The sequence below is a fragment of the Pogoniulus pusillus genome, chromosome 23 (assembly GCF_015220805.1).
Source record: "Pogoniulus pusillus isolate bPogPus1 chromosome 23, bPogPus1.pri, whole genome shotgun sequence".
In the NCBI taxonomy this organism is placed as follows: Eukaryota; Metazoa; Chordata; class Aves; order Piciformes; family Lybiidae; genus Pogoniulus; species Pogoniulus pusillus.
In genome coordinates, this window is record NC_087286.1 from 9754208 (window position 1) to 9778749 (window position 24542).

Sequence of the window (24542 nt, forward strand, 5' to 3'; positions counted from 1 at the left end):
GAGCCAGGCTCTGCTGGGTGATGCCCAATGACAGGCCAAGGGGCAATGGTGGAAGCTGAGGCATAGGAAGTTCCATGGAAACATGAGGAGGATTTTTTTCCCTGTGAGGGAGACAGAACCCTGGAAAGGCTGCTCAGGGTTACAGTGGAGTCTTCCTCTCTGGAGATATTCAAAACTGCCTGGACTTGTTCCTGTGTGATCTGGTCTAGGTGATGCTGCTCTGGCAGTGTGGTTGGACTGGATGATCTCTGGAGGTTCCTTCCAAACTGATGTTCTGTAATTCTGTGATTGCTCTCTAAAAGTCAATGCTACAGCAGTTAAAACATAGCTGAGGCCTTGTCCAAAGTGCTTCTGCACAGGGGAGGGCTGTTTAAGAGCACAACAGCAAAACACACAGCTACATGAAAGTATTTTATCTTTTTCCTTTTAGTGCCTCTTGATTTAATGTTTATTTTAACTTTGGAACCTGCACTTTAGCTAATCCACATTTCCCAGAAGTTTCCAAGAGACCCTTTCAGACATTTACTAAGTGTCACTTCTTTTCAAGATGTTGCTTATGATATTAAGTGGAGAAATCTCTCTCTCTTTTTTTTTTTCTTTTCCCTCCTATTTTAAATCCTTAGAAAGAGTACAGAAAAGACTTGGAAGAAGGGGTGAAAGGAAAAGGCATGACAGTGTTTGAAGACACACCTGACTTGATTCGAGTGAAAAACGCAGCTCAGATACTAAATGAGGTATGTTTTGCTAGCCAAGGTTGTTGATGTCACACAAAGTTGCCTCTTTATGTCATGTTTGACCAAAAATAGTCCTTTTTTCCCCTCCCTCCCCTCCCACCCCTATTCTGTCATGGTGGCCATTCGAGGCTGGGTGGTGCCTTTAAGAACCACAAAGTTACAGATCTCCAAGAGGTCTGTTGGAAAATGTAAGCTCTGTATGTCATACCCACATGTTCTGCAGCCCCATAAAACTGACTCAAAAAACAGTTTTTAACCTGCCCCCCCTCTTTGGTCCCCTCCCCCCTCTTTGGTCCCCTCCCCCCTCTTTGATCCCCTCCCCCCTTTTTGTCATCCCCCTCCCCCTTTTTGTCCGCTTTCGCCCCTGTTGTGAGTGTACTTTATGGAGCTTTATCTTCACAGAAACAATACAGGAAAGACCTGGAAACAGAGATTAAAGGGAAAGGCATGCAGGTTGGTCCAGATACTCCTGAGATAAGACGAGCCAAGAAAGCTTCTGAAATTGCCAGCACGGTCAGTACCGCGCCGGGGGCACGCTTGGCATCTGCCAGAGTGCAGTGAATGTTGTCACTGAGAGTTCCAGCTGCTGCCCCATCCAGGCAGTGGCAATACTTCCTTTCACCAGATCTCTCTCACCTGTTGAGCTGCATGGAGTTCAAAAGTTGCATGATCAGCATCCAGGGGAAGTTAAGATTTCCCGCAGCTTTGACCATTATATCATCTTTTCCAGGCTGAATTTCATCCTCATGAATTTGGTCCTGGCCTGGGTTATTTCCAGTAGCTGCCCGGGGAGGTGGTGGAGTCGCTGTCCCTGGAGGTGTTGAAGCAAAGTCTGGATGAGGCACTTAGTGCCATGGTCTGGTTGATTGGCCAGGGCTGGGTGCTAGGTTGGACTGGATGAGCTTGGAGCTCTCTTCCAACCTGGCGGATTCTACGATTCTATGATTTTAAGAATGCTGTTTAGTGGAGTCACACAGCTTAAAGCAGGGCCAATTTAAGGATTTGGCTGTCAGACATGTGAGCATTTTCAATGCTGTTCTTTCCAGAAAGAATACAAGAAAGACTTGGAGAATGAAATTAAAGGAAAGGGAATGGAAGTGAGCGTGGATACCCTGGATATACAACGAGCCAAAAAAGCTTCAGAAATTGTAAGCCAGGTGGGTACAGAATAAATCTCTTACAATTACTTTGGAATTAACCAGACTGAAATGTTTAAATAGAAAATCTTCTCAAATACACTTGGGCTAAAATGAATCAGCAGTGCACAATAAAAAGCCTAAAGATTCTTTACAGTGAGGGTGGCGAGACACTGGAACAGGTTGCCCAGGGAGGCACTTGAAGGTGTTCAAGGCCAGGTTGGATGGGGCCTTGAGCAACTTGGTCTGGTAGGACGTATCCCTGCCCAAGGCAGGGGGCTTGGACCTAGATGACCTTCAAGTTCCCTTCCAATCCAAACCATTCTACAAACTGATGTAAAACTGAAGAGTTTATTTTAGAGCCTGAGTATAGCTGTGAAGAAAGCTTGTGTGAGTAATTGTAGAAGCAGTTATGGGACTTTTGATGGACTTTTGAATTTGTTTTCCTGCAGAAAGAATATAAAAAGGATCTGGAGACTGAAATTATAGGAAAAGGGATGCAGGTTGGCCCTTATACTCCTGAAATACAACGGGTCAAAAGGGCTTCGGAAATCGCGAGCCAGGTAAGCACAGTTTGGAGGTTCTAATTCTGTATAACAATGAGTTCTTGACATGCATTACTCAAAATCCTTCTCTAACTCTGTAGAGGCCTTCATACCCATATTAGGTTGAGTTACATCTAGTAAAAAAACCTTACTGCCTGATTCTTACTTGTATTTAGATCTGTCATGCCATATAAAATGACTTTGTTTACATCTAGAACCGCAGAGCTGTTGAGTTTGGATGAGATCCTCGAGGTCATCAAGCCCAACCACTCTCCTAGAGCTGGCAGTCCCACCACTAGTTGCAGGTCCTTTTTCATGGCTGAGAAGGGTATGGATCCTGACAGTGAAGGGAAAATAGAGAGGAGAATGTGCTTTTATTTTTAGATATACATATATGTGAACAACATTTCACAGAAACACCCAGGTTGGCAAAGCCCCTCAGGATCACCAAGTCCAACCTAGAACCCTACTCTGCAAGATTCACCTTAAACCATAGCCCTAAGCGCCACATCCAAAACATTGTTAAACACATCAAGGGCTGGGGACTTGGCCACTTCCCTGGGCAGCTCATTCCAGTCCCTGACCACTCTCTCTGTGAAAAACTTCTTTCTAATGTCCAATCTAAACCTATCCAGCCTCAGCCTGAGGCCATTCCCCTTTGTTCTGTCTCCAACTACTTGTGCGAAGGGACCAGCAGCAGCCTCTCCACAATGTCCCTTTAGGTAGCTGTACACAGCCATGAGGTCTCCCCTCAGCCTCCACTCTTTCACACTAACCAGTCCCAGACCCTTCAGTCTCTCCTCACAAGATTTACTCTCCAGGCCCTTCACAGCTTCCTTACCCTCCTCTGCACTGGCTCCAGCACCTCCACAGCTCTCTTGTATTGCAGTGCCCAAAACTGAACACAACACTCTAGGAGTGGCCTCACCAGAGCAGAGTCCAAGGGGACAATCCCCTCTCTGCTGCTGCTGGACACTGCATTTCTGATCCCAGCTAGGATGCCTTTGGTTTTCTTGGCTGCCTGGGTGCACTGTTGGCTCATGTTGAGCTGATTGTCTATTACAGCTCCCAGATCCCTCTCTGCCAGGAAGCTCTCCAGCCACACTGCCCCAAGCCTGTAGCATTGCTTGGGGTTGTGCCATGTGTCCCACACAGACAATGCTAACAATGTGATGCAAGAAGGAATTGTAGAGTCATAGAATGGTCTAGGTCATAAGGGACCTCAGAGATCATCTACTCCAACCTGCTTGCCATGGTGTTGTGGATAGAGTTGAGTCTGCTGCTGTTACTCATACCATGCTGCTGTCACTCATACCATGCTGCTGCAGTGCCAGCTTCAAAATGAAAGTGCTGGCTGGAGTCAAGTGTTATGGGACTTGAAGTTCAGATTGTGACAGGAAAGGCTTCCTGTTCTGGTCACTGGTTTGGGGTTTGAGGTGTTGGCATTTTGTTAAGGAGGAGAAATTTATCCCAGAATCACAGAACTTTAGATGTTGTAAGGGACCTCCACAGATTATCCAGTCCAACCCTCCTGCCAAGGCAGCATCACCCAAGGTAGTTCACACAGGAACGCATGCAGGTGGGTTTTGAAAGTCTCCAGAGAAGGAGACTCTACAACCTCTCTGGGCAGCCTGCTCCAGGGCTCTGTCACCTTCACTGTAAAGACGTTTGTCTTCATGTTGAGGTGAAACCTTCTATGTTCCAGTTTGTAGCTGTTGCTCCTTGGCTTATTGCTGCTGACCACTGAAAAGAGTTTTTAGAGGTTTAGTTCACTGGCTTATGCTTGCTGCTGTGCTGCTTCTGCAAATAGGCTAAGGTACTTGTGCTTTGTGTTCTCTCTTCTATGTTAAATATCTTTTTTATCTAATCTCATCTCTTTCACTCAACCCAGAGTATTTTTTGGGGGGCATTACTTTCCCTCACTTCTGAGCTGTAGGGAAAAGGCTGTGTTTAACTAGCACACGTGAGCAGGGATGCTTCTGAGCTGGACTTGACTGCTCAAGGCTTCATTCAGCCTGGCCCTGAACACTTTCAGGGAGAGGGCATCCATAACCACTCTGGACCTGTTCCAAAGTCTCACCTCCCTCACACTGAAGAACTTCTTCCTAAGATCCAGTCTAAACCTACTCTCCCTCAGCTTAAAACCATTCCCCTTCTTGTGCTGCCTTTAGACAATCTTATGAAAAGTCCCTCTGCAGCCTTCCTGTAGGTTCTGGAAGGCAACTCTGAGGTCCTCCCAGAGTCTTCCCTTCTCCAGGCTGAGCACCCCCAGCTCCCTCAGCCCATCCTCATAGCAGAGGTGCTGCAGGCTCTGGATCATTTTTGTGGCCTCCTCTGGACTCACTCCAGCAGCTCTGTGTCCTCCTCCTGCTGGGAAAAGCAGAACTGGAGCGAGGATTGGAGGTGAGGTCTCAGCAGAGCAATCAAGGGGCAGAATCCCCTCTCTTGCCCTGATGCCCACGTTCCTCTGGCTGCAGGACAGCACACAGCTGCCTGCTGGGCTGCATGAGGGCACTGCTGGCTCCTGAGGAGTTGCTCAGCAGTGAACACCCCCAAGGCTTTTTCTTAAGAGCTTCAACCCACTCTGCAGCCAGCCTGGATTTGTGCCTGAAATAAATCCTGTACCCTTGCACAGGATGCTGAGGCTCATCAGCAATAAGCATCTTTTGTCACATTCTGGACATTCTCAGCTCCAAAAAAAAGCAGGGAACAGGCACTTTTAAATAGTTTTTCAGAAAATGTACAAAGGTGAAGCAGAGAAGATGCTCTGTAACTATTCTGCTGTCCTAGACACTCCTGAGGTGGAGAGGATCAAAAGCACACAGAAAAACATCACTTCAGTGAGTAACTTGCAACTTTTCAGATGGATTTCAGTCTAAACAGGCTCTCTTGTGCCACAGCATGAGGTAGGGAGCTTATGAGCAAAAATCCTTTGAACCATTTGCATGATTTTCCTGGCAAAAGCTCTATCACTCATTTCTTTCAGGAAAAAAGAAAAGTACTCAGCCTTTCTTAGGTGTGACTCCCTTATTTTCAATTGCTAAACCACTTACACCACCTTGCCAAGCCACAGTTATTTTCAAATGAAGGTTTTTCTTTATTTCCCCTCCCTTTTCCCATCAGCCCCCAGGAGCTAAATTATTTAAAAGGACCAAGACAATCTGAGGCCCATTCCTGTGCACAGAACATTTTTCATCTGTTTCCCATCATGTGTACAGAAAGCCAAGGTTTGGGGGGGATGAAATTAGAGTGGATCTGGTTTCAGAAATATCTGTAGCTGGTGGCTTGATGCTTTGCTGGATAGATTCTTTAAAAGAAACAAAAATAAAGCTGGATTCAAGTTTCAGTTTATCCTTTCAGACATTGAGGGGCTGAAGCAGGTCCAGAGAAGGGCAACATAGCTGGTGAAGGGTCTGGTGAGGAGCAGCTGAAGGAACTGTGGTTGTTCAGTCAAGAGGAGGCTGAGGGGAGACCTCTTTGCTCTCTACAGGTCCTTGAAAGGAGGTTGGAGTGAGGTGGGTGTTGGTCTCTTCTCCCTAGTATCAGGTGATAGAACAAGAGGAAATAGCCTGAAATTGTTCCAGGAGAGGGTTAGGTTGGAGATGAAAAGTTTCTTTACTGCAGGAGTGGTCAGAGATTGGAACAGGCTGCCCAGGGAGGTGGTGGAGGTGACAAGAAATGTGTGGATATGGCACTTGGGGATGTTATTTAATGGCCATAGTGGTGTTAGGTTGATGGTTGGACTTGATGATCTCAGAGGTCTTTTCCAACCTAAACAACTCTATGATTCTATAAAATAGGAGCTTAGATCTCTAAAACTGCCCAGTTTGGATTGCATTCACTTCCAGTTCCTTTTTGGGCTCTGGCTGTAATTTAACAGAGAAGAGAGGAGGAGTAGACGGGAGCCTCTGGAACCAAAGTCTGTGCAGGTAGTAACTGGCTTATTATGGCAGACTAAGTAATACTAATAAAGCCAGTCAGGAATTGAACTTACTTTAATATTTTAGTATTATCTGACACAGATCTTGCTCTTCAGAGACGTTCTCAGCTTCTCCAAGTCCACACAAGTACAAGCTCTATTAGTTTCCTTCAGAGATGTTAACCTGCAGCTATTTGACATCATTCCAGCTTCACAGTGGAATAAGAGCCTACAAAGGAAGAGATAAGGAATGTCTCTGAAGCTGCTCTAGGAACCCTTCTCTCCTGCGACATCTTCCAGCCATTCTCTGCTCCTTCCTTCAGACAAAAGCAGCTGAAAGCTATAGCTTTTTAAATAGGTTTTGACAGGCCCACAGGTCCCAGTTTTGTTTGTCATCATCTTTGGCCACTTGGTTTTGAATGGTGCAATGGTGCACAGTGTGACAGTGCTTAGCACCACATCTCATGCCACAGGCAGCCTGAGATGCTACACCAAAACTGTGTAACAGAGAGGATCCAAGTCAGCATCAGGAGGCTGATGGCTCAAGTTGCCCCAGTCTGGTGAAAAGGAGACTTAGAGAGGACCTTATCACACTCTACAACTACCTGAAGAAAATCCATAGTCAGGTGGAGATCAAGCTCTGGTCCCAGGCAACTTGTGACAGGACAAGAGGGCATGGCCTGAAGCTGCTCCAGGGGAGGGTTAGGTTGGGTATTATGAAGCACTTCCTCATGGAAAGGCTGATTAGGCACTGGAATGGACTGTGCTGGAGGTCTTTAAGCAAAGGTTGGATGTGGCACTTGGTGCCATGTTTTAGCTGATGCTGGTGTTAGGTCATAGGCTGGACTTGAGGATCCAGCTGCCCAGGGAGGTGATTGGTTTGCCACTGCTGAAGATGTTCCAGAGAGGCAGAGATGTGGTGCTGAGGGATGTGGTTTAATCCCAGCCTTGGTAGAGTTGGAAAATGGTTGGACTGAATGATTTTAAAAGGGAAATGATTCTATGATTCTATCTCATGAGCTGCTTTGCTCTCTGCTCTAGTCTTTGGTAGCTTTTGATTGAGTCCAGGGCAGTTTGGACTCTGTTGATACCAGGCCCATAATCTTCCACAAATTAAGCAAGCCCTGGCAAGCCTCTGACCCATCTGAACCCCTTTCAGCTCTGCAAGTCAGCCTTGTGCTTTCAGTGCCAGGCCTGGCAACTCTGCCCTTTGGTAGTGTGCCAGATAATGTGCAGTACCAATATTTTGTCTTGGAGGGGATTTGTCTTTGCTTTATTGTGTGATCATCCTCTTTATGCTTCTGAAGTGCATCCTCCAAATGCAGGGAAGCTCTTTAGAGCTGAGACTGAATTAGCTTTTTTTCTCTTGGTCTTTCAGCAGTCTGTGCAATTTAGACTCATAGAATCAACCAGGTTGGAAGAGACTTCCAAGCTCATCCAGTCCAACCTATCACCCAGCCCTATTTAATCACTAGACCATGGCACTAAGTGCCACGTCCAATCTTTTCTTGCACACCTCCAGGGACGGCAACTCCTCCACCTCCCTGGGCAGCCCATTCCAATGCCAATCACTCTCTCTGGCAACAACTTCCTCCTAACATCCAGCCTAGACCTGCCCTGGCACAGCTTCAGGCTGTGCCCTCTTGTCCTGTCACTGGGTGCCTGGCAGAAGAGCCCAACCCCACCTGGCTACAGCCTCCCTTCAGGTAGCTGCAGACAGCAATGAGGTCTGCCCTGAGCCTCCTCTTCTGCAGGCTGCACACCCCCAGCTCCCTCAGCCTCTCCTCACAGGGCTGTGCTCCAGGCCCCTCACCAGCTTTGTCGCCCTCTTGTGGACACCTTCCAGCACCTGAACATCTCTCTTGAATTGAGGAGCCCAGAACTGGACACAGCACTCAAGGTGTGGCCTGACCAGTGCTGAGTGCACGGGAAGAATAACCTCCCTTGTCCTGCTGGTCACACGGTTCCTGATCCAGGCCAGGATGCCATTGGCTCTCTTGGCCACCTGGGCACACTGCTGGCTCATGTTCAGCTACTGTCTACCAGCACCCCCAGGTCCCTCTCTGCCTGGCTGCTCTCCAGCCACTCTGTCCCCAGCCTGTAGTGCTGCATGGAGTTGTTGTGGCCAAAGTGCAGATTCTTGCACTTAGCCTTGTTAAATCTCATCCCATTGGCCTCTGCCCACCTATCCAGCTTGTCTAGGTCCCTCTGCAGGGCTCTCCTACTCTCCAAGAGATCCACACCTGCTCCTAGCTTGGTGTCATCTGCAAACTTACAGATGCTGGAGCCAATCTCCTGCTCCAGATCATCAATAAAGGTACTGAACAGGCCCAGGCCCAACACTAATCCTTGGGGAACACCACTAATGACAGCTGCCAGCTGGATGTGGCACCATTCACCACCACTCTCTGAGCCTGGCCCTCCAGCCAGTTCCTGACCCATATCAAAGTGAATCTGTCCAAGCCAAGAGCTTTTTGTGGCAGACGCTGTCAAGGCCTTGCTAAAGTATAGGTAGACTACATCCACATCCTTCCCCACATTCACCGAGAGAGTAACCTGATCTGTAAAGGTAAGTTACTTTTTTTCACTCAGTTAAGACATAGCTGGGAGCAGCTGTAATATTAAAAAGAATAAATATGAATGACCTCTAATAGGCTTCTGATTTCTGGATTTTGTCTCAAGTATTTCCCTGCCTTAAGGGACAAAAAATGTGGCTAGCTCTGCAGATAAGATCAGTGGTGCTTTTAACTCCCTGGTTCATTTGGCAGCTGATTTACTATGAGATATTTACTGCACAGTCATCTCTTTCATAGAAAAATTCCCTGCTCCAACGTTTTTCACCGCTCCCTCCCTGCTAGAGGAGAGAGAAGTATATTTTAGCTCAGTCCACTATGTAAATCTTTCTGCTTGGTACTGAAATATTGGTGCAGAAGAATTTCCAAGTTCTTATTCATAAGCTGCCTCAGTTCTCACATGGGAAAACAAAATTCTAAAGCGGGGAAAGTTTTCTGAATATTTAAAAGTGGGAGTTATGGGCACAAATAATTCACTCTCCTCTGGAATGGTTGGCAGTATTGGCCACTCTAGCTTACAAAGAACTTCAGGGAAGTAGAAGAAATACATCAAGAATTATGTGTTGTTATTTAAGGTTTATTGAGAGGAGAGGGAAAAAAAATAAAGTAAAGTAAATCTTGGTTTAATAAAAGCAGAAAAGCCAAGGGCTAAAGATTTATTTTACGGACTCCCAAGGTCAGTTTTGTTTTCATGCTACCAGCCTGGAAATGCTTAGTGGGCAATGGCTGTGACACCAAATACTCAAATCAAACTTCTGAACTGATGCTCCAAGAGTGAGGTGGGGATTGGTCTCTTCTTTTTGCAGAGGGACCTGGACAGGCTGGGTACATGGGCACAGTCCGATGCCATGAGTTAACAAAGCAAAGTACCAAGCACTTTGGCTACAACAACTCCATGCAGCACTACAGGCTGGGGACAGAGTGGCTGGAGAGCAGCCAGGCAGAGAGGGATCTGAGGGTACTGGTTGACAGCTGAACATGTGCCAGTAGTGTGCCCAGGTGGCCAGGAGAGCCAATGGCATCCTGGCCTGGATCAGGAACAGTGTGGCCAGCAGGACAAGGGAGGTTATTCTTCCCATGCACTCAGCACTGTTCAGGCCACACCTTGAGTGCTGTGTCCAGTTCTGGGCTCCTCAATTCAAGAGGGATGTTGAGATACAGGAAGGTGTCCACAGGAGGGCGACAAAGCTGGTGAGGGGCCTGGAACACAGCCCTGTGAGGAGAGGCTGAGGGAGCTGGGGGTGTGCAGCCTGCAGAAGAGGAGGCTCAGGGCAGACCTCATTGCTGTCTACAACTACCTGAAGGGAGGCTGTAGCCAGGTGGGGTTGGTCTCTTCTGCCAGGCACCCAGTGACAGGACAAGAGGACATAGCCTTAAGCTGTGCCAGGGCAGGTCTAGGCTGGATGTTAGGAGGAAGTTTTTGTCAGAGAGAGTGATTGGCATTGGAATGGGCTGCCCAGGGAGGTGGAGGAGTCCCCATCCCTGGAGGTGTTTAAGAGGAGGCTGGATGAGGCACTTAGTGCCATGGTTTAGTTAATTAGAAGAGTTAGGTGATAGGTTGGACTGGATGATCTCGAAGATCTTTTCCAACCTGGTTAATTCTGTGATCCTGTGATTGATTAGACTTGGTGATCCTGAGAGGCTTTTCCAACTTGAATGTTTCTGTGTGATTCTAGGTGAGAGCAGGGTTAGACTGGATCTCAGCAAGAAGTTCTTCAGTGTGAGGGTGGTGAGACTCTGGAATGGGTTACCCAGAGTGGTTGTGGATATTCTCCCTGGAAGCATTTAAGGCTGAGTTGGGTGTGGCTTCGAGCAACCAAGTTTAGCTGAGTGATGTCCCTGCCATGAAATTGGAGTAGATGATCTCTTATGTCCCTTCCAACCTAACCCATTCTGTGATGCCCGAGTATCTTTTCAGAAGTGAACTGGGCTTAGCTGCAATCCTCAGCTTTATGGTTTGAACCCAGAAATCAAAAACTTGCATGCCTGGGATTGTAACTTAGGCTGGTTATTTTGTCATGGATCTGTCAAGTTTCTAGGTAGCTAAATTAGAAAGGATGGTTCACTTCTCAGAGTAGTTGAAGATCTGAAGATGAAAAAAGCAATTCCAATCTTGCATGGACCTGCATGTTCAAAGTCACTGAAGTGAACAAGATCCTCCAGCATAAAGCTGGACTGTGAGATTGCTTCCAAAGTCCCAACTGCCCTTACAAACACTTAGCAAATATCTGGGGTGAGTCTAAAGGCCTCTAATAGTTGAAGTGGGTTACAGTTGAAAACAAAGAGAATGTTACTGCAGTTGCTGATAGTTGGTCTGATGTATGGAAAATGGAAAGATTTGTTCTCTTCCCAAGATTTATCATCAGGCCACTTTGGAGCTTGGAAAATGGCCCAGCCTGTGTAGGAGAACTTGGAGTTGCACTGCCAACAGTCTCATGATTACTTTTTCTTTTGGGGAAATGAAGGTGTTTTACAAGAAGGAAGTAGGAGCTGGCACAGCTGTGAGAGAGACTCCAGAGATGGAAAGAGTAAGGAAGAATCAGCAGAACATCAGTTCGGTAAGAGCTGTTCACCTGAATTACTCTCATCTCAGTGGGCACATTTCTGTTTCTGTCTTTTTGACCCAAAATCCTACATTTTCCTATCTCACTTCTCATTCATGTACTACTGCACTGGCTTTGGGATGTAGAGCTCCATTTTTCTCCATTGTGGTTCAGTCGCTAGATAAGGGACATCCTGTGGATGTGACCTGTCTGGACTTGTGCAAGGCCTTTGACGTGGTCATAGAAACATAGAATGGTTTAGGCTGGAAGGGACCTCAAGGATCATCCAGTTCCAACCCCCTGCTGCAGGCAGGGACACCTCTCACTAGAACAAGTTGCTCAAGGCCTCATCCAGCCTGGCCTCAAACATCTCCAGGGAGGGAGCATCCACAACTGGAGCATCAAGAAAACCAGGTAGAACTATGACCTAAACATTTGAGGGCAGACTTTTGTCTTTCAAGAATGAGAAATGTGAAATGCATTTCCTGATCTGGCAGAGTGAGCAGCAGTTGTAAATTGCAATTTAGGAAAATATCATCACACACACACAAAAAAAAAAGGGAGATCACAGAATCCTGGCTTGAAAGGACCTGAAAATAGCATCCAGTCCAAGCCCCTTGCTGAAGCAGGGTCATTCAGGTCAGGTTGCACAGGAACAAATCCAGATGAGTTTTGGAGTCTTCAGAGAAGGAGACTTCCACAACTTCTCTGGGCAGCCTGCCCCAGGGCTCCAGAACCCTCACAGCAGAGAAGTTTCCCTTATGTTTAAGTGAAACTTTCTGTGTTCTGCTTTGGTCCATTGTCCCTTGTGCTAGTACTGGGCACTACTTGACAAGAGCCCAGCCGCATCCTCTTGCCCCCCACCGCTTAGGTGTTGATCAGTACTGAGAAGATCCTCTCTCAGGTTGCTCTGGGTGTTTTTAGCCAGGATTGTGTTTGTGTTCCCGAAGCAAAACTCTGATCTCCTCTTACCTATTTGATTTCCAGCTACCACAAACATTTCTTTAGACACACAGCACACACAGAGAGGTTATTAGAAGTAATCTCACTCTAATCCCTGATCTTGTCAATGCTTACAAACACTACCCTTTAAGGGTGGATGTCAGAAGAACAGGGCCAGCCTTTTTTCAGTGATGCCCAGTGACAGACTTGAACGTAGGACATTCCATCTAAACATGATGAGGAGCTTTACTTTGAGAGTGGTAGAGCACTGGAACAGACTGCCCAGAGAGATGGTGGAATCTCCATCTCTGCAGTCATTCAGAACTGCACTGTCCTGTGCAACCTGCTCTAGACGGTCTTCCTGTAGCTGAGGAGTTGCACTTAGTGAGCTCCAGAGATCATTCCCAGCCCCTCCCATTCTGTTGTCCTGTAATGCTTTTTCTCAATTTTCACTTTTTTAAAGTAAAATGGGAAAAAAAAAAGAGTGTTTTAGAAATCCTAAACAGTGGTGAAGAGGATAGAATGGAAGATGGATCAATGTGCTGGTGACTTGGTGACACCATCCCTGGAGCTGTTAAAAAAAATGAATAGTTGTGGCACTTCAGGGCGTGGTTTAATGCCCATGGAAGTGCTGGGGAGAAGGTTGGAGTTGAGGTCTTTTCCAGCCTTAATGATTCTATGATTCCCAACACACCTGAGCAAAAGTGTGTCAAGAGAACTACCAAAGGCATAAGTTCTTTAGGGGTGTGGTGTAAGTAGCAGGGCCATTGCCTTGCTGGTCTGCCTGTAGAATTTATACTGCACAAGAGCTGTTTTATTACATGGAGTGCAGTTGAGATCACTTAAGTCCTGTATAATACTTATTGAATGTAAAACTGAAAGGCAATGTGCAAGAAAGTTTGGGATTATATGTCAGTAAGAGGAAAATTATATTGTGTCATTTACAGGAGTCCCAAAGGGGAGGGTAAATTACACCAATTTTGGCTCCATTAGATTGAAACATTTTACACATATCTTTGAATTTAGCCAGAAGGAGTTAGGACAGCTCTAAAACTATTTGCTGAGCTCAATGAAAGTGTGGAATGTGAAGCACATCTGCAGTGCAAAACATCTCAGAATACCAAGCCAAAAGAAAAAGCACTGTACTGTACCAAAGTGACAGAAAGTCACAGTCAGAAGATGGTTTGGGTCGGAATGACCTTTAGAGGTTGTTTGATCCACCCCCACTGCACTGAGTACCTGGGATCCTCTGTCCAGCTGTGGGGCCTCCAACACAAGAAAAAGATGGACTTGCTGGTCCAGAGGAGGACCATAAAGATGATCACAGGCCTGGAGACCCTCTGCTATGGGGGCAGGCTAAGAGAATTGAGATTGTTCAGTCTGGAGAAGAGAAGGCTCCAAGGAGACCATAGAGCTATGTTTTAATAGCTGAAGAGGACCTACATGCAGGCTGGGGAGGAACTGTTTAGAAGGGCCTATGGGGATAGGATGAGGGGCGCTGGTTTGAGACTGGAGCAGGGGAAATATGGGCTGGACATCAGGAGGAAGTCTGCACAATGAGTACTGGAACAGGTTCCCAGAGATGTTGTTGAGGCCCTGTCCCTGGGGACATTCAGACTCAATGTGTCCCTGGGCAGCCTGATGTAGTTGGAGGTGTCCATGCTGACTACAGGGGGGTTGCACAGGATGGCCTTTGAGGGTCTCTTTCATCTTGATGCAAGCTATGAAATTTTCAACTAGATTAGGTTGCTCAGAGCCCCAAACCTGACCTGGAAGTTTTCTGAGTTAGGACTTCTACCACATCTCTGGGCAACTTGGACCAGTGTTTCAGCACCCTCGTTGTAAAATGTCTTCCTTGTATCTAGTCTAAATCTTCCTTCTTTTGGTTTAAAACCACCACCCTTTGTTCTCTGCTGCAAAGTGTGCCCCTATGTTTCTTATAGCACCCCTTCAAGTACAGAAAGGCCACCACCAGGTCTTCCTGGAGCCTTCTCTTCTCCAGGCTGAAGAGCTCCAACTCTCACAGGCTGTCATCCTAGCAGAGGTGCTCCATCCCTTAGACAGTTTTTGTGGCCTGAAAGTCCCTTGCATCATGTTCTGAAAGTGACCATGTTCTCCCAGATGGCACACTGGAGACAAAGTCAGAACAGTCTCTTTCCAAATCCTAGAAACCAAGGGGGTGCCAGCCAAGGGAGTGGGGCATTTCTCCCCTGTTATGATGCCTGGTTTGGAAGAAGCAGCCTCTTTAGACAGCTGGCGTCAAGATCTCACAGAACTTTAAAAGCTTAACATCAGAACCATGGATTGTAAATGAATCTGAGCAGAGCTGTTCCAAATAACTGAGGATTAAAAAGTAAAAGAAAGAGTTAATATTGAGGGACACACAAGAGAGTATTTTACATGTAGTCTTGTTGTGTGAAATGCATGAGGGAACCCCTGTGATATGTCAGTCAACACTGTGAAGCTGACTAAAACTCTAGCAGTAGACATTCTGAGGCATTCTGACTCAGGTGGGTAAGTTTTAGGATACTGGGCTTCTTATAGGCACTGCCTTCTGAGATGTATCAAGCAAGATCCTAGCAGCCTGCATCAGAAATGAAAGGAAACTTCTCCTTGTCAGGCCAATAGTGTTGGTAATCTTGGTTTATCTGTGTGGAGGGAGGGAGCACAAAGTGTTTGTTGTGTTTGAGTGCCTGTATCATAAAATTGCTAATGTTTTGTAATGTTTATTGTGCAGATTAAATACAAGGAAGAAATTCAGCAAGCCACAACTATTTCTGATCCACCAGAACTAAGGAGAGTCAAGGAGAACCAGAAGAATATAAGCAATGTGTGCCTTGTTTTCCCTGCTTACACACTTCTCTCTGCCGTGTTCCACCTCTTTGTTCATCACTGCATATGGCCATGGTGGTTTGTGCTAGTTCCTATTTGTCCACAAAGACTAATCAATGATAGCTCCTTTGTCTTGCACTTTGATTAACGTAACGAGGGTGAAGTATTCCTGTTGAAGTATCAGTTGTCCTTGTCCGATGTAGAAGACCTGCAGGAAGGTGAGTATGAAGCACAGTGCAGAAGGATGTGGGTGTTTAGGAAGCTGTAGGAACATGGAATGGTCTGGACTAGAAGGGACCTCCAAAGATCATCTAGTCCAACACCCTCCCCCAACCTGCAGTCAGCAGGGACATCCTCAACTGGACCAGGTTGCTTAGAGCTTTGAATATGTCCATGAGTGGGGCTTCAACCTCAATCACCTTCCTGGGCAACCTGTTCCAGTGCTCAACCCACCCTCAAAGTAAAGAACTTGTTCCTCACATCCAGTCTTAATCTGCTCTGCTCTAGTTTGCAGCCATTGCCCTTGTCCTGTCCCTGCAGGCATTTGCAAGCAGTCTCTCTGCAGCCTTCTGATAGCCCCCTTCATGTACTGGAAGGCTGCTATTAGGTGTCCCTGCAGCCTTCTCTTCTCCAGGCTGAATACCCCCAGCTCCCTCAGCCTGTTCTTGTAGCAGAGCTGCTCCAACCCCCAATCATCTTTGTGTCCTCCTCTGAACCTGCTCCATCAGGTCCATGCGTTCCTGTCTTGAGGGCTCCAGAGCTGGTGCACTACTCCGGATGAGGTCTCAGCAGAGCAGAGAGGCAGGATCCCCTCTCTCCATCTGCTGGCAATGCATCTTTGGATGCAGCCCAGGCTGCCATCGGCTTTCTCTGCTGCAAGCTCACACTGCCTGCTCCTGTCCAGCACCCCCAAGTCCTTTTCCACAGGGCTGGTTTCTGCATGGTGTTTTCTATCCTAGTACACTGGCCCTTTAACGATGTCTTAACACACTGTGAGATTTCTGCTCCTCAGGAGCCTCTGTGTGATACCTTCTGCCACTGTTTGCTAGGTTCAGTACAAAGAGCAGCTCTGCAAAGCCACACCCATGAGCATCACCCCGGAGATTGAGAGAGTCAAGAGGAATCAAGAGAATGTCAGCATGGGAAGTTGCTCTTGTTTAATCCTTTGTGAAGTATTTGGGTGTAGAGGATGAATACAGAGCTCTGGCTCCAGAAGCTGAGCCCTTTCTTTAGTCAGATGGTGGCTCAGTGATAGAATTATATGACCACTCTCTTTTAGGAAGCAGTAGTGAAAAGGCATTTTTTGGGTTGGGAAATGGCAGATGAATTGAAGATATGGCTGCAATGTTTGTAAATAGTACTCTCTGTTTGGGATAACTGCAGGAAATGTAGACATTTATGCATTTATTCTTCTTTGGTAACAGAACATCCTATTTAAACTTTACTTTGGAAAATTATGGCTGCAATTGTACTCTAATCCCAGCTCTTCTGTCTCTTTCTGGTTCCTTTGGGAGCCTTCAGTATTTACTGGCTGGCATAACCACTAGAAAGCCATACTCCTGGAGGAGCACAGGGAAGAAGGTGAAGGTTTTTGGAGCACACTGCTGCCTTCCTGCAGTACTGAAGCTATGAATCAGAATCAGAATTAATCAGGTTGGAAAAGACTTTCAAGATCATCAAGTCCAACCTCACACCTTTAGTTAATACCAAACCATGGCACCAAGTGCCTCATCCAGTCTCCTTTTGAACACCTCCAGCAATGGGGACTACTTCACCTCCCGAGGCAGCCAATCCAATGCCAATCACTCTCTCTGGCAACAGCTTCCTAACATCCAGCCTGAACCTGCCCTAGCACAACTTGAGGCTATGTCCTCTTGTTCTGTTGCTGGTTGCCTGGCGGAAGAGACCAACCCCACCTGGCTACAACCTCCCTTCAGGTAGCTGTAGAGAGCAATGAGGTCTGCCCTGAGCCTCTTCTTCTGCAGGCTGCACACCCCCAGCTGCCTCAGCCTCTCCTCACAGGGCTGTGCTCCAGGCCCCTCACCAGCTTTGTCACCCCCTTGTGGACACCTTCCAGCACGTCAAGATCTCTCTTGAATTGAGGAGCCCAGAACTGGACAGAGGACTCAAGGTGTGGCCCAACCAGTGCTGAGTACAGGCAGAAGGACCTTCCTGGTCCTGCTGGCCACACTGCTCCTGATCCAGGCCAGGATGCCATTGGTATTCTTGGCCATCTGGGTACACTGCTGGCTCATGTTCAGCTGTCAACCAGTACCCCCAGGTCCCTCTCTGCCTGGCTGCTCTCCAGCCACTCTGTCCCCAGCCTGTAGTGCTGCATGGGGTCGTTGTGGCCAAAGTGCAGAGCCTGGCACTTGTCCCATTAATGAGCCAGTGAGAGCCCAACCATTGGGAGCAGCCAGCAGCAGCTGTGTTTCACAGGGCTACAAAGAGCTGCAGGTTCCCCTGGGGTGTTTTCTGCCACCTGATTTAGAGTTACCATTTGCCTTCTTACTGAAGTGGGTGCTGTTTATTGCTGGATTTTTAGTTGATACGTCTCTCACTTCTAGATGCACACTGTCCAAACCAACCTGTGTTCCTGAGTGACTCAAGTCACTTTCTGTCTTTGTCTCACTCATGTCACTGTTTTACCTGTTGCCAGTTCTTGTCCTTTGCAGATTTCATTGGGAAATTCAGTTCTCTGGGGAAAATGAGAATTCTCTTTCAAGTCACTGCATTGGCTTTGGGCAAAGATTCTTTGAGTTCAGATATTTCTAGAGATGTTGCTTCTTGCATAATGCATTTATCTTTAGAAATGTCAGTTGGCAAGATTCAATCCACTGCCAGCCCTTTTATAAGAGGCTAATTTTTTTTTTCAGCTGGAATATGTTGATGTGGGCAGAGCAAAGCTGTGCTGGGTGGGAAGGCAATTGCTTGAACAATATATATGTTAATGGCACAGTGCTCTGCAGAGTTGTGAGCATAGTGTATCAGCACAGTCATCCTTATCACATCAACCCAAGAGTTTATTTAAATAAACACATAAATTAAAGGTTTGTATAGAAATGTTTAACTTAAAACTATATGGGTTGGCATAAATACAGGTATTGTGTGTCCCTGCCTATGGCAGGGGTTTGGAACTAGATGATCTTTGAGACACCTTCCAACCTGAACCATTCTGTGAGTGTGAAGAGCATCTGAGGGAACTTGGGCTGTTTAGCCTGGGGAAAAGGAAGTCGAGAGGAGACCTTCTGGCTCTCTACAACTGCCTGAAAGGAGGTTTCAGGCACTAGAATGAGCTTCCCAGGGAGGTGGTTGAGTCAACCACCCTGGATGTGTTTAAGGGTCGTTTGGATGTGGTGCTCAGGGACATAGTTTAAGGTGATTTCTGTAGAGTAGGGTTCTAGGTTGGACTTAGTGATCCTGAGGGGCTTTGCCAACCTGGATGTTTCTGTGATTCTGTTAGGGCCAGGTGGGTGTTGGTCTTCATCCATAGTAACAAGTCATAGGATGGGACAAAATGGCCTCAAGTTGCCCCAGGGAAGGTTTAGGTTGGATATCAGAAGAATTTTCTTCCCCAAAAGGGTTCCTAGCCACTGGAACAGGCTGCCCAGGGAGGTAGTTGAATCTCCCTGTCTTTTATCACCTTTGAATGTATGTCTTCAGCGCTGCTGAGGCTGTGCCTTGAATACTGGGGTTAGTTTTGCCCCCCTTACTCTAATAAGGACATGGAGGTGCTGGAGGGTGTCCAGAGAAGGATGATAAAGCTGGTGAAGGGTCTGGAGAACAAGGCTGGGGAGGAGCAGCTGAGGGAGCTGGGGGTGTCAGGTCTCAAGAAGAGGAGGCTGAGGGAAGACCTCATTGCTCTCTGCAACTGCCTGAAAAGAGGTTGGAGTGAGGTGGGTGTTGGTCTCTTCTCCCTAGGGTCAGGTGATAGAATGAGAGGAAGTGGCCTGAAATTGTGCCAGCAGAGGTTTTGGTTGTAGATTAGGAAAAATTCATTGCTGCTGCAGCAGTGGTCAGGGACTGGAACAGGCTGCCCAGGGAGCTGGTGGATCCACCAACCCTGGAGGTGTTCAAGAGAGGTGTGGCCATGGCACTTTGGGACATGGTTTCATGGCCATGGTGGTGTTAGGCTGATGGTTGGACTCAGTGATTTTAGAGGTCTTTTAGAACCAAAACAATTCCATGATCCTATGAAGTATAAAATTTAGAACATGGAGAGTATCCTTGTGGAATAAGGACAAATCTACATTTACAGTGGGCACTGTTGAAATGATTTTTACCTCTTTTGCTTGCCTGTGTTATTTGTGGCTTCCCCTATTCCAAATACACTTCTCTATGCTGCCAGAGAGCAGCATGATGAATGTCAAGATGATGTGTGCATATATATCTACACAAATGCATTAAGAAGAGAAAGATCAAACGTTGTAAGCTTTAATAAACTTCAAATGCCTTTGAGCTTTTCAGTTGTTTCTTAGACCTTTCCAATCATACCTTTTAACGTAATAGGATGTGATATTGCTTTAGCTGAAATAGTCTGCACCCTGTTATTCTGTTCAACAACAGGTTCACTACAGAGAGCAGCTTGGCAAAGCTACTGCTGTCAGCAGCACTCCTGAGATGGAAAGAGTCAAGAAGAATCAAGACAACATCAGCTCGGCAAGTGGTTTGGATCTTTTGGTCTTTAAGGTTTGCAGTCTTGGTAGGACTGGAGCAAGGATGTGCTTTTCCATTTATGTCTGAGGGATCAAATGAATCCAACAGCACTCACTACATTTCATCTTTTTAATCACAGAAGCACCCAGGCTGGAAGTGACCTCTAAAGGTCATCCAGTCTGACCTCCTCTGCAGTCAGCAGGGATGTCTTCAACTAGATCAGGTCATTCATAGCTCTGTCGACCCTCACCTTGAATATCTTCACCCTGGGCACCTCCCTGGGCAACCCGTTCCAGTTCTCATTCACCCCCACAGCTAAGAACTTGTTCCTAGCATCCAATCTGAATCTGCTCTACTCTCATTTTGAAGCACTGCCATTTGTCCTGGCACTGCAGGTCTTTGGAAATAGTCCCTCTGCAGCCTTCTTGAAGGCTCCTTTCAGGTACTGGAAGGTGGTGATCAGGTCTCTCTGGAGCCTTCTCTTCTCCAGACTGAACAACCCCTGGCCCTTTACTACAGGTGGGCAGTGAAACTATTCAGACTTGTCTGCTTATTCTTGCACAGGTGATTTTGCTGGTGCTAATACTTTTCAAAGGGAAGAGTCAGTGGAAATCAGTCATTCTCTCCAGAATCTTTGGCTCTTGTTTTGATTGCTAGATTGCAGGAGTAAACTTCAGTCAAGAACAAAGGAAAGAAGAATTGAACTGTGGTGCAAAGATCATTCTTTGTTATGGTTCAAGGCATTGGAACCATGCAGTACCCCATTCTGCTCCATAACATGCCACATATGCTAGAGCTGAGTAGTCCTAAATAGATCCTGTTACTAAACACTGGAGAGTAAAAGACTATATTTCTATTGGCTTTTATGATAATATCTATTATATAATTTTTTTAAATTTTAAGCCTGATGGTGTCAAAAGTGGCAGGCAGTTCTAATAAGAAGCAAGGAAGAAGACAAACCAGAATGGAGAAGTAAAGGAGCAGGCTTTGCCATGACAGTTTGTGTCCTCAGCACAGAAACAACATCAATGAGAAGAGAATCAGATAAGAAATAGAGCAGATTTCATGCAAAGCCACATCTCAAGGTAGCAGAAGAGAATCATAAGATAGCTTAGCTTGGAAGGGACCTACACCACCACCATGAGCAGGAACACCTCTCAACTGAGGGGAGACCTTATTGCCCTTCATAACTCCCTGGAAGGAGGCTGCAGCCAGGAGGGGGACAGTGTCTTCCTTGTGACAGTGACAGGAGCAGGGGAAATAGTTCCAAGCTGCCCCAGGGCAGGTTCAGGCTGGCTTTTAGGAAATATTTCTGCACTGAATGGGTTCTCAGACATTGGAATGATCTGCCCAGGGCAGCGCTGGAGTCCTCATCCCTGGTGGTGTTCAAGCAGCCTGTGGAGCTGGTGCTTAGGGACATGGTTTAGTGCTGAGCCTTCAGTGCTGGGTCGAAGGTTGAACTGAATGAGCTTGAAGGTCTCTTCCAACCAGGTAGATTCTGTGATCCCAGCCTGGAAGCAGACTGGGGCAGGATATATATTTTTCCTGGACAGTAAGAAGGTACCTTGTTATCAGCCCATCAAACATGTCTTAGGGATGTTTATGTCACAGTGGTGTTTTCTTATTATTTGTCTTATTTTTCAGTTGATTAATTATTTCACTTAAGTCATTTAAGCAGCCATGAGGCAGAGGCTCACAGGTAAATGCTGTGTTTTGAGTAAGTGATAGGTAGAATAAAAGTCCCTTGTCGATATATTAGGTCACCTTTATCACTAGGAAGTGAGTTTAAGGAATCACAAAATCAGAGAACATTAGGGGTGGGAAAGGACCTCCAAATATCAAGTCCAACCCCCCTTGCCAGGCCAGGCTCACCTAGAGTAGGTCACACAGTAACACCTCCAGGTGGGTTTTGAATGTCTCCAGAGGAGGAGACTCCGCAACTCCCTGGGCAGCCCTGTTGCAGTGTTTTGTCACCCTCACAGGGAAAATGTTTTTCCTGATGTTTGCATGAAACCTTCCATGCTCCACCTTGTACCCATTAGGGCATCTCTGAGCAGAACCTGGCTCCATCCTCCTGCCAATCACCCTTCACATCTTTATAAACATCCATGAGATCACCTCTCTGCCTCTTCTTCTCCAAGCTAAAGAGGCCCTGCTCCCTTAGCCTTTCCTCGTAAAGGAGATGCTCCATTCCCTTAATCATCTTTGTGGCTCTGTGCTGGACTCTTTCAACCTGTTGGACCCTGTGGTTTGGGAAGGCTACAACTGCTTGGTGTGGTTCTCACTGTGTGATTCCTGCTGTGACCAAACCCCATGTGCTGTTGTTGCTGTTTTGCAGGTCAAGTACAGCAGCGATCAGAGGCAGATGAAAGGTAGACGTAGTGTGCTCCTAGACACACCTGAGCTCAGGCATGTCAGAGAGACCCAAAACAACATCTCAATGGTAGGGTGCTTTCTTCCTGTAACTAGAGTGTACTAAGGAATGACACTTGACTTCCACTGGAGTTTGGCTCCTATTAACATAGGTAACTGAGGAAACTCTCTGCTTGAGTATGGAAGGGATATTTTCTTATGCCTGTTGAGGGAGCATTTGCTAATTGCATATGGCTGTAATGAACCTGTTCAAAATACTAATAAACAGTTTTCTGAGGGGTAAATGCCTGTTCTTTTTGTTTGTTTGCTTTTTGTTGTTGTTCCTTTGCTTCCAAAAGCAGCAAACCCCTCACGTTTGGCTGGATTAGGTGACACACTTCACCTTGTGCTGTGCACGTCCCTGGTTTCTGAGTGATTTTTGCTCTTGCAGTGAGTTGGTTTGTGTGCAGGTGCTTGTGTGTGAGAACGTTTGGCAATTTAATTCTTTGGTGATTAAAACTGAAAAATGAAGATGTAGAGTTGGGGATACTGCTTATAATACCTCTTACTAATCCTGGTTTTGCTCCAGCACTTGGTTATATAACATTTTCTACCCTCACGTGCTTTAAAACTAATGAATCTGTTTATTTTGAAAGCAGGCTGCTCACAGCAACTGCAAGTCATTCTCAAATCCTGTGTTTAAAGCCAGCTGGCACATGATAAAAGAGCCAAAGGATAGCTTTTGTATGAAACTGAGCACATCAGTGTACTGAGAGACTTCTTTAGATCTGCTGCTGCTGTGAGATTTTTGTACTGACAGATATAGTTGTCTACACCAGTAGAGAGCTATCTTGTCTTCGAGAAGGAGGAGATGGACCAGATCACTTCCTGAGGGCTTTTCTTGTTCTGTGTAACTGTAAGGTGGTGCTTTGCTGCTTCTGTTAATGCCTAGTTCAGCAGCAATGGAAAACAAATGGAGAAATGATAAGAAAACATCAAGAAATCAAGTCAAGGAGGTAGAAAAGACTGAGCTGGGCAGCCAGCCTGTCTCATGGGTGTGCCAATTCTACTGTGGTGCCAACCCCAAAGAACATACATGCCTCAGAGACCAATCACATGTCTATTCTTGTGTAGAATAACTGCCTGCTGTCAGCTGCAGCTCGGGGGAAAACGTGATTCCTCTTGTTTTCCCAGGTCAAATACCATGAGGATTTTGAGAAGACAAGGGGCAGAGGCTTCACCCCAGTGGTTGATGATCCCATCACAGAGCGAGTGCGGAAGAACACCCAGATCGTGAGCGATGCGGCGTACAAAGGGGTGCACCCACACATCGTGGAGATGGATAGGAGACCTGGAATCATTGTTGGTAAGTTGGTAAATGCTGCTGCTGTTGAGGACGCTGTGGGGAAGTGGAAAGCCAATGTGTGAGGCAGAGATCTCCATTGTACTCTCCAACTCCATTCTCACTCTTTTCTCGCTATGGAACTTGTGTCGAACACTCAAGAAGATCTTCCTCGTGTTGAGGTGCAACTTCCTGTGCTCTAGTTCATACCCATTACCCTTTGTCCTATGCCAGGGCACAACTGAGAAGAGTTTGTCCCCTCCCTCTTGACTCCAGCCCTCAGATATTTATAAACATTGCTTAGATCCTCTCTAAGTCTTCTCTTCTGCAGACCATCAAGCCCCAGGTCTCTCAGCCTCTCCTCACAGAGCAGTGCTCCAGCCCCTTCAGCATCTTCATAGCCCTCCCTTGGACTCCTTCAAGTAGATCCCTGTCCCTGCCAGCCTGTACTGGTGCAGTTTATTGTTCCTTCCCAAGTGCAGGACTCTGCACTTTACCCTTTTGAACCTCATTAGGTTCCTGTCTGCCCAGCTCTCAGCCTGTCCAAGTCTCACTGAATGGCTGCACAGCCTCCAGGTTTCTCAGCCAAGCCTCCAGTTTGGTATCATCAGCAAACTTGCTGAGGAGACTCTGTCCCCTCATCAATTCATAACTCATTAGATGTCTGGTAAGCCAACCACCAGCATTCAGAAGCAATGCTCTCAAAAGCAGTCCGAGATAAGCCCAGGTGTTCAGAAGGTAGAACACAGATCGGTTTTGTATGTCAAGACAGAGTATTGCTTTGAGATGTCACTTGGGGTGTTTGTAGTAAACACTATTTCAAAATCAAAATGGGTATTTGAAATCTCTTACAAGTTAGCAAGTCTGCTGTGGCAAAGGGAATGGTAGCCTGAGAGTTGCTGGTAAGGGGGGTGGGCAGGGAGAAATTCAATCAAGTTAACAGGGGTAGAGTCTTGCACCTGGGAAAG

The 24542-nt window shown here is 46.6% G+C and overlaps 1 protein-coding gene across 4 annotated transcripts in view; it reads left to right on the plus strand.

Moving 5' to 3' along the window:
• NEBL (nebulette) overlaps window positions 1-24542 on the plus strand; it is a 274767-nt gene that overhangs the window by 223212 nt on the left and 27013 nt on the right. For 3 of the 4 annotated variants that reach the window (XM_064162528.1, XM_064162529.1, XM_064162530.1), the window contains one exon: window positions 23427-23598. In XM_064162528.1, coding sequence (XP_064018598.1) covers window positions 23427-23598 — 172 coding nt within the window. Of the gene's footprint in view, window positions 1-623; window positions 735-1136; window positions 1248-1780; window positions 1892-2322; window positions 2434-11372; window positions 11466-15129; window positions 15223-16273; window positions 16366-19789; window positions 19884-22218; window positions 22324-23426; window positions 23599-24542 lie in introns of all 4 variants that reach the window. The other variant, XM_064162531.1, reaches the window with a different exon arrangement.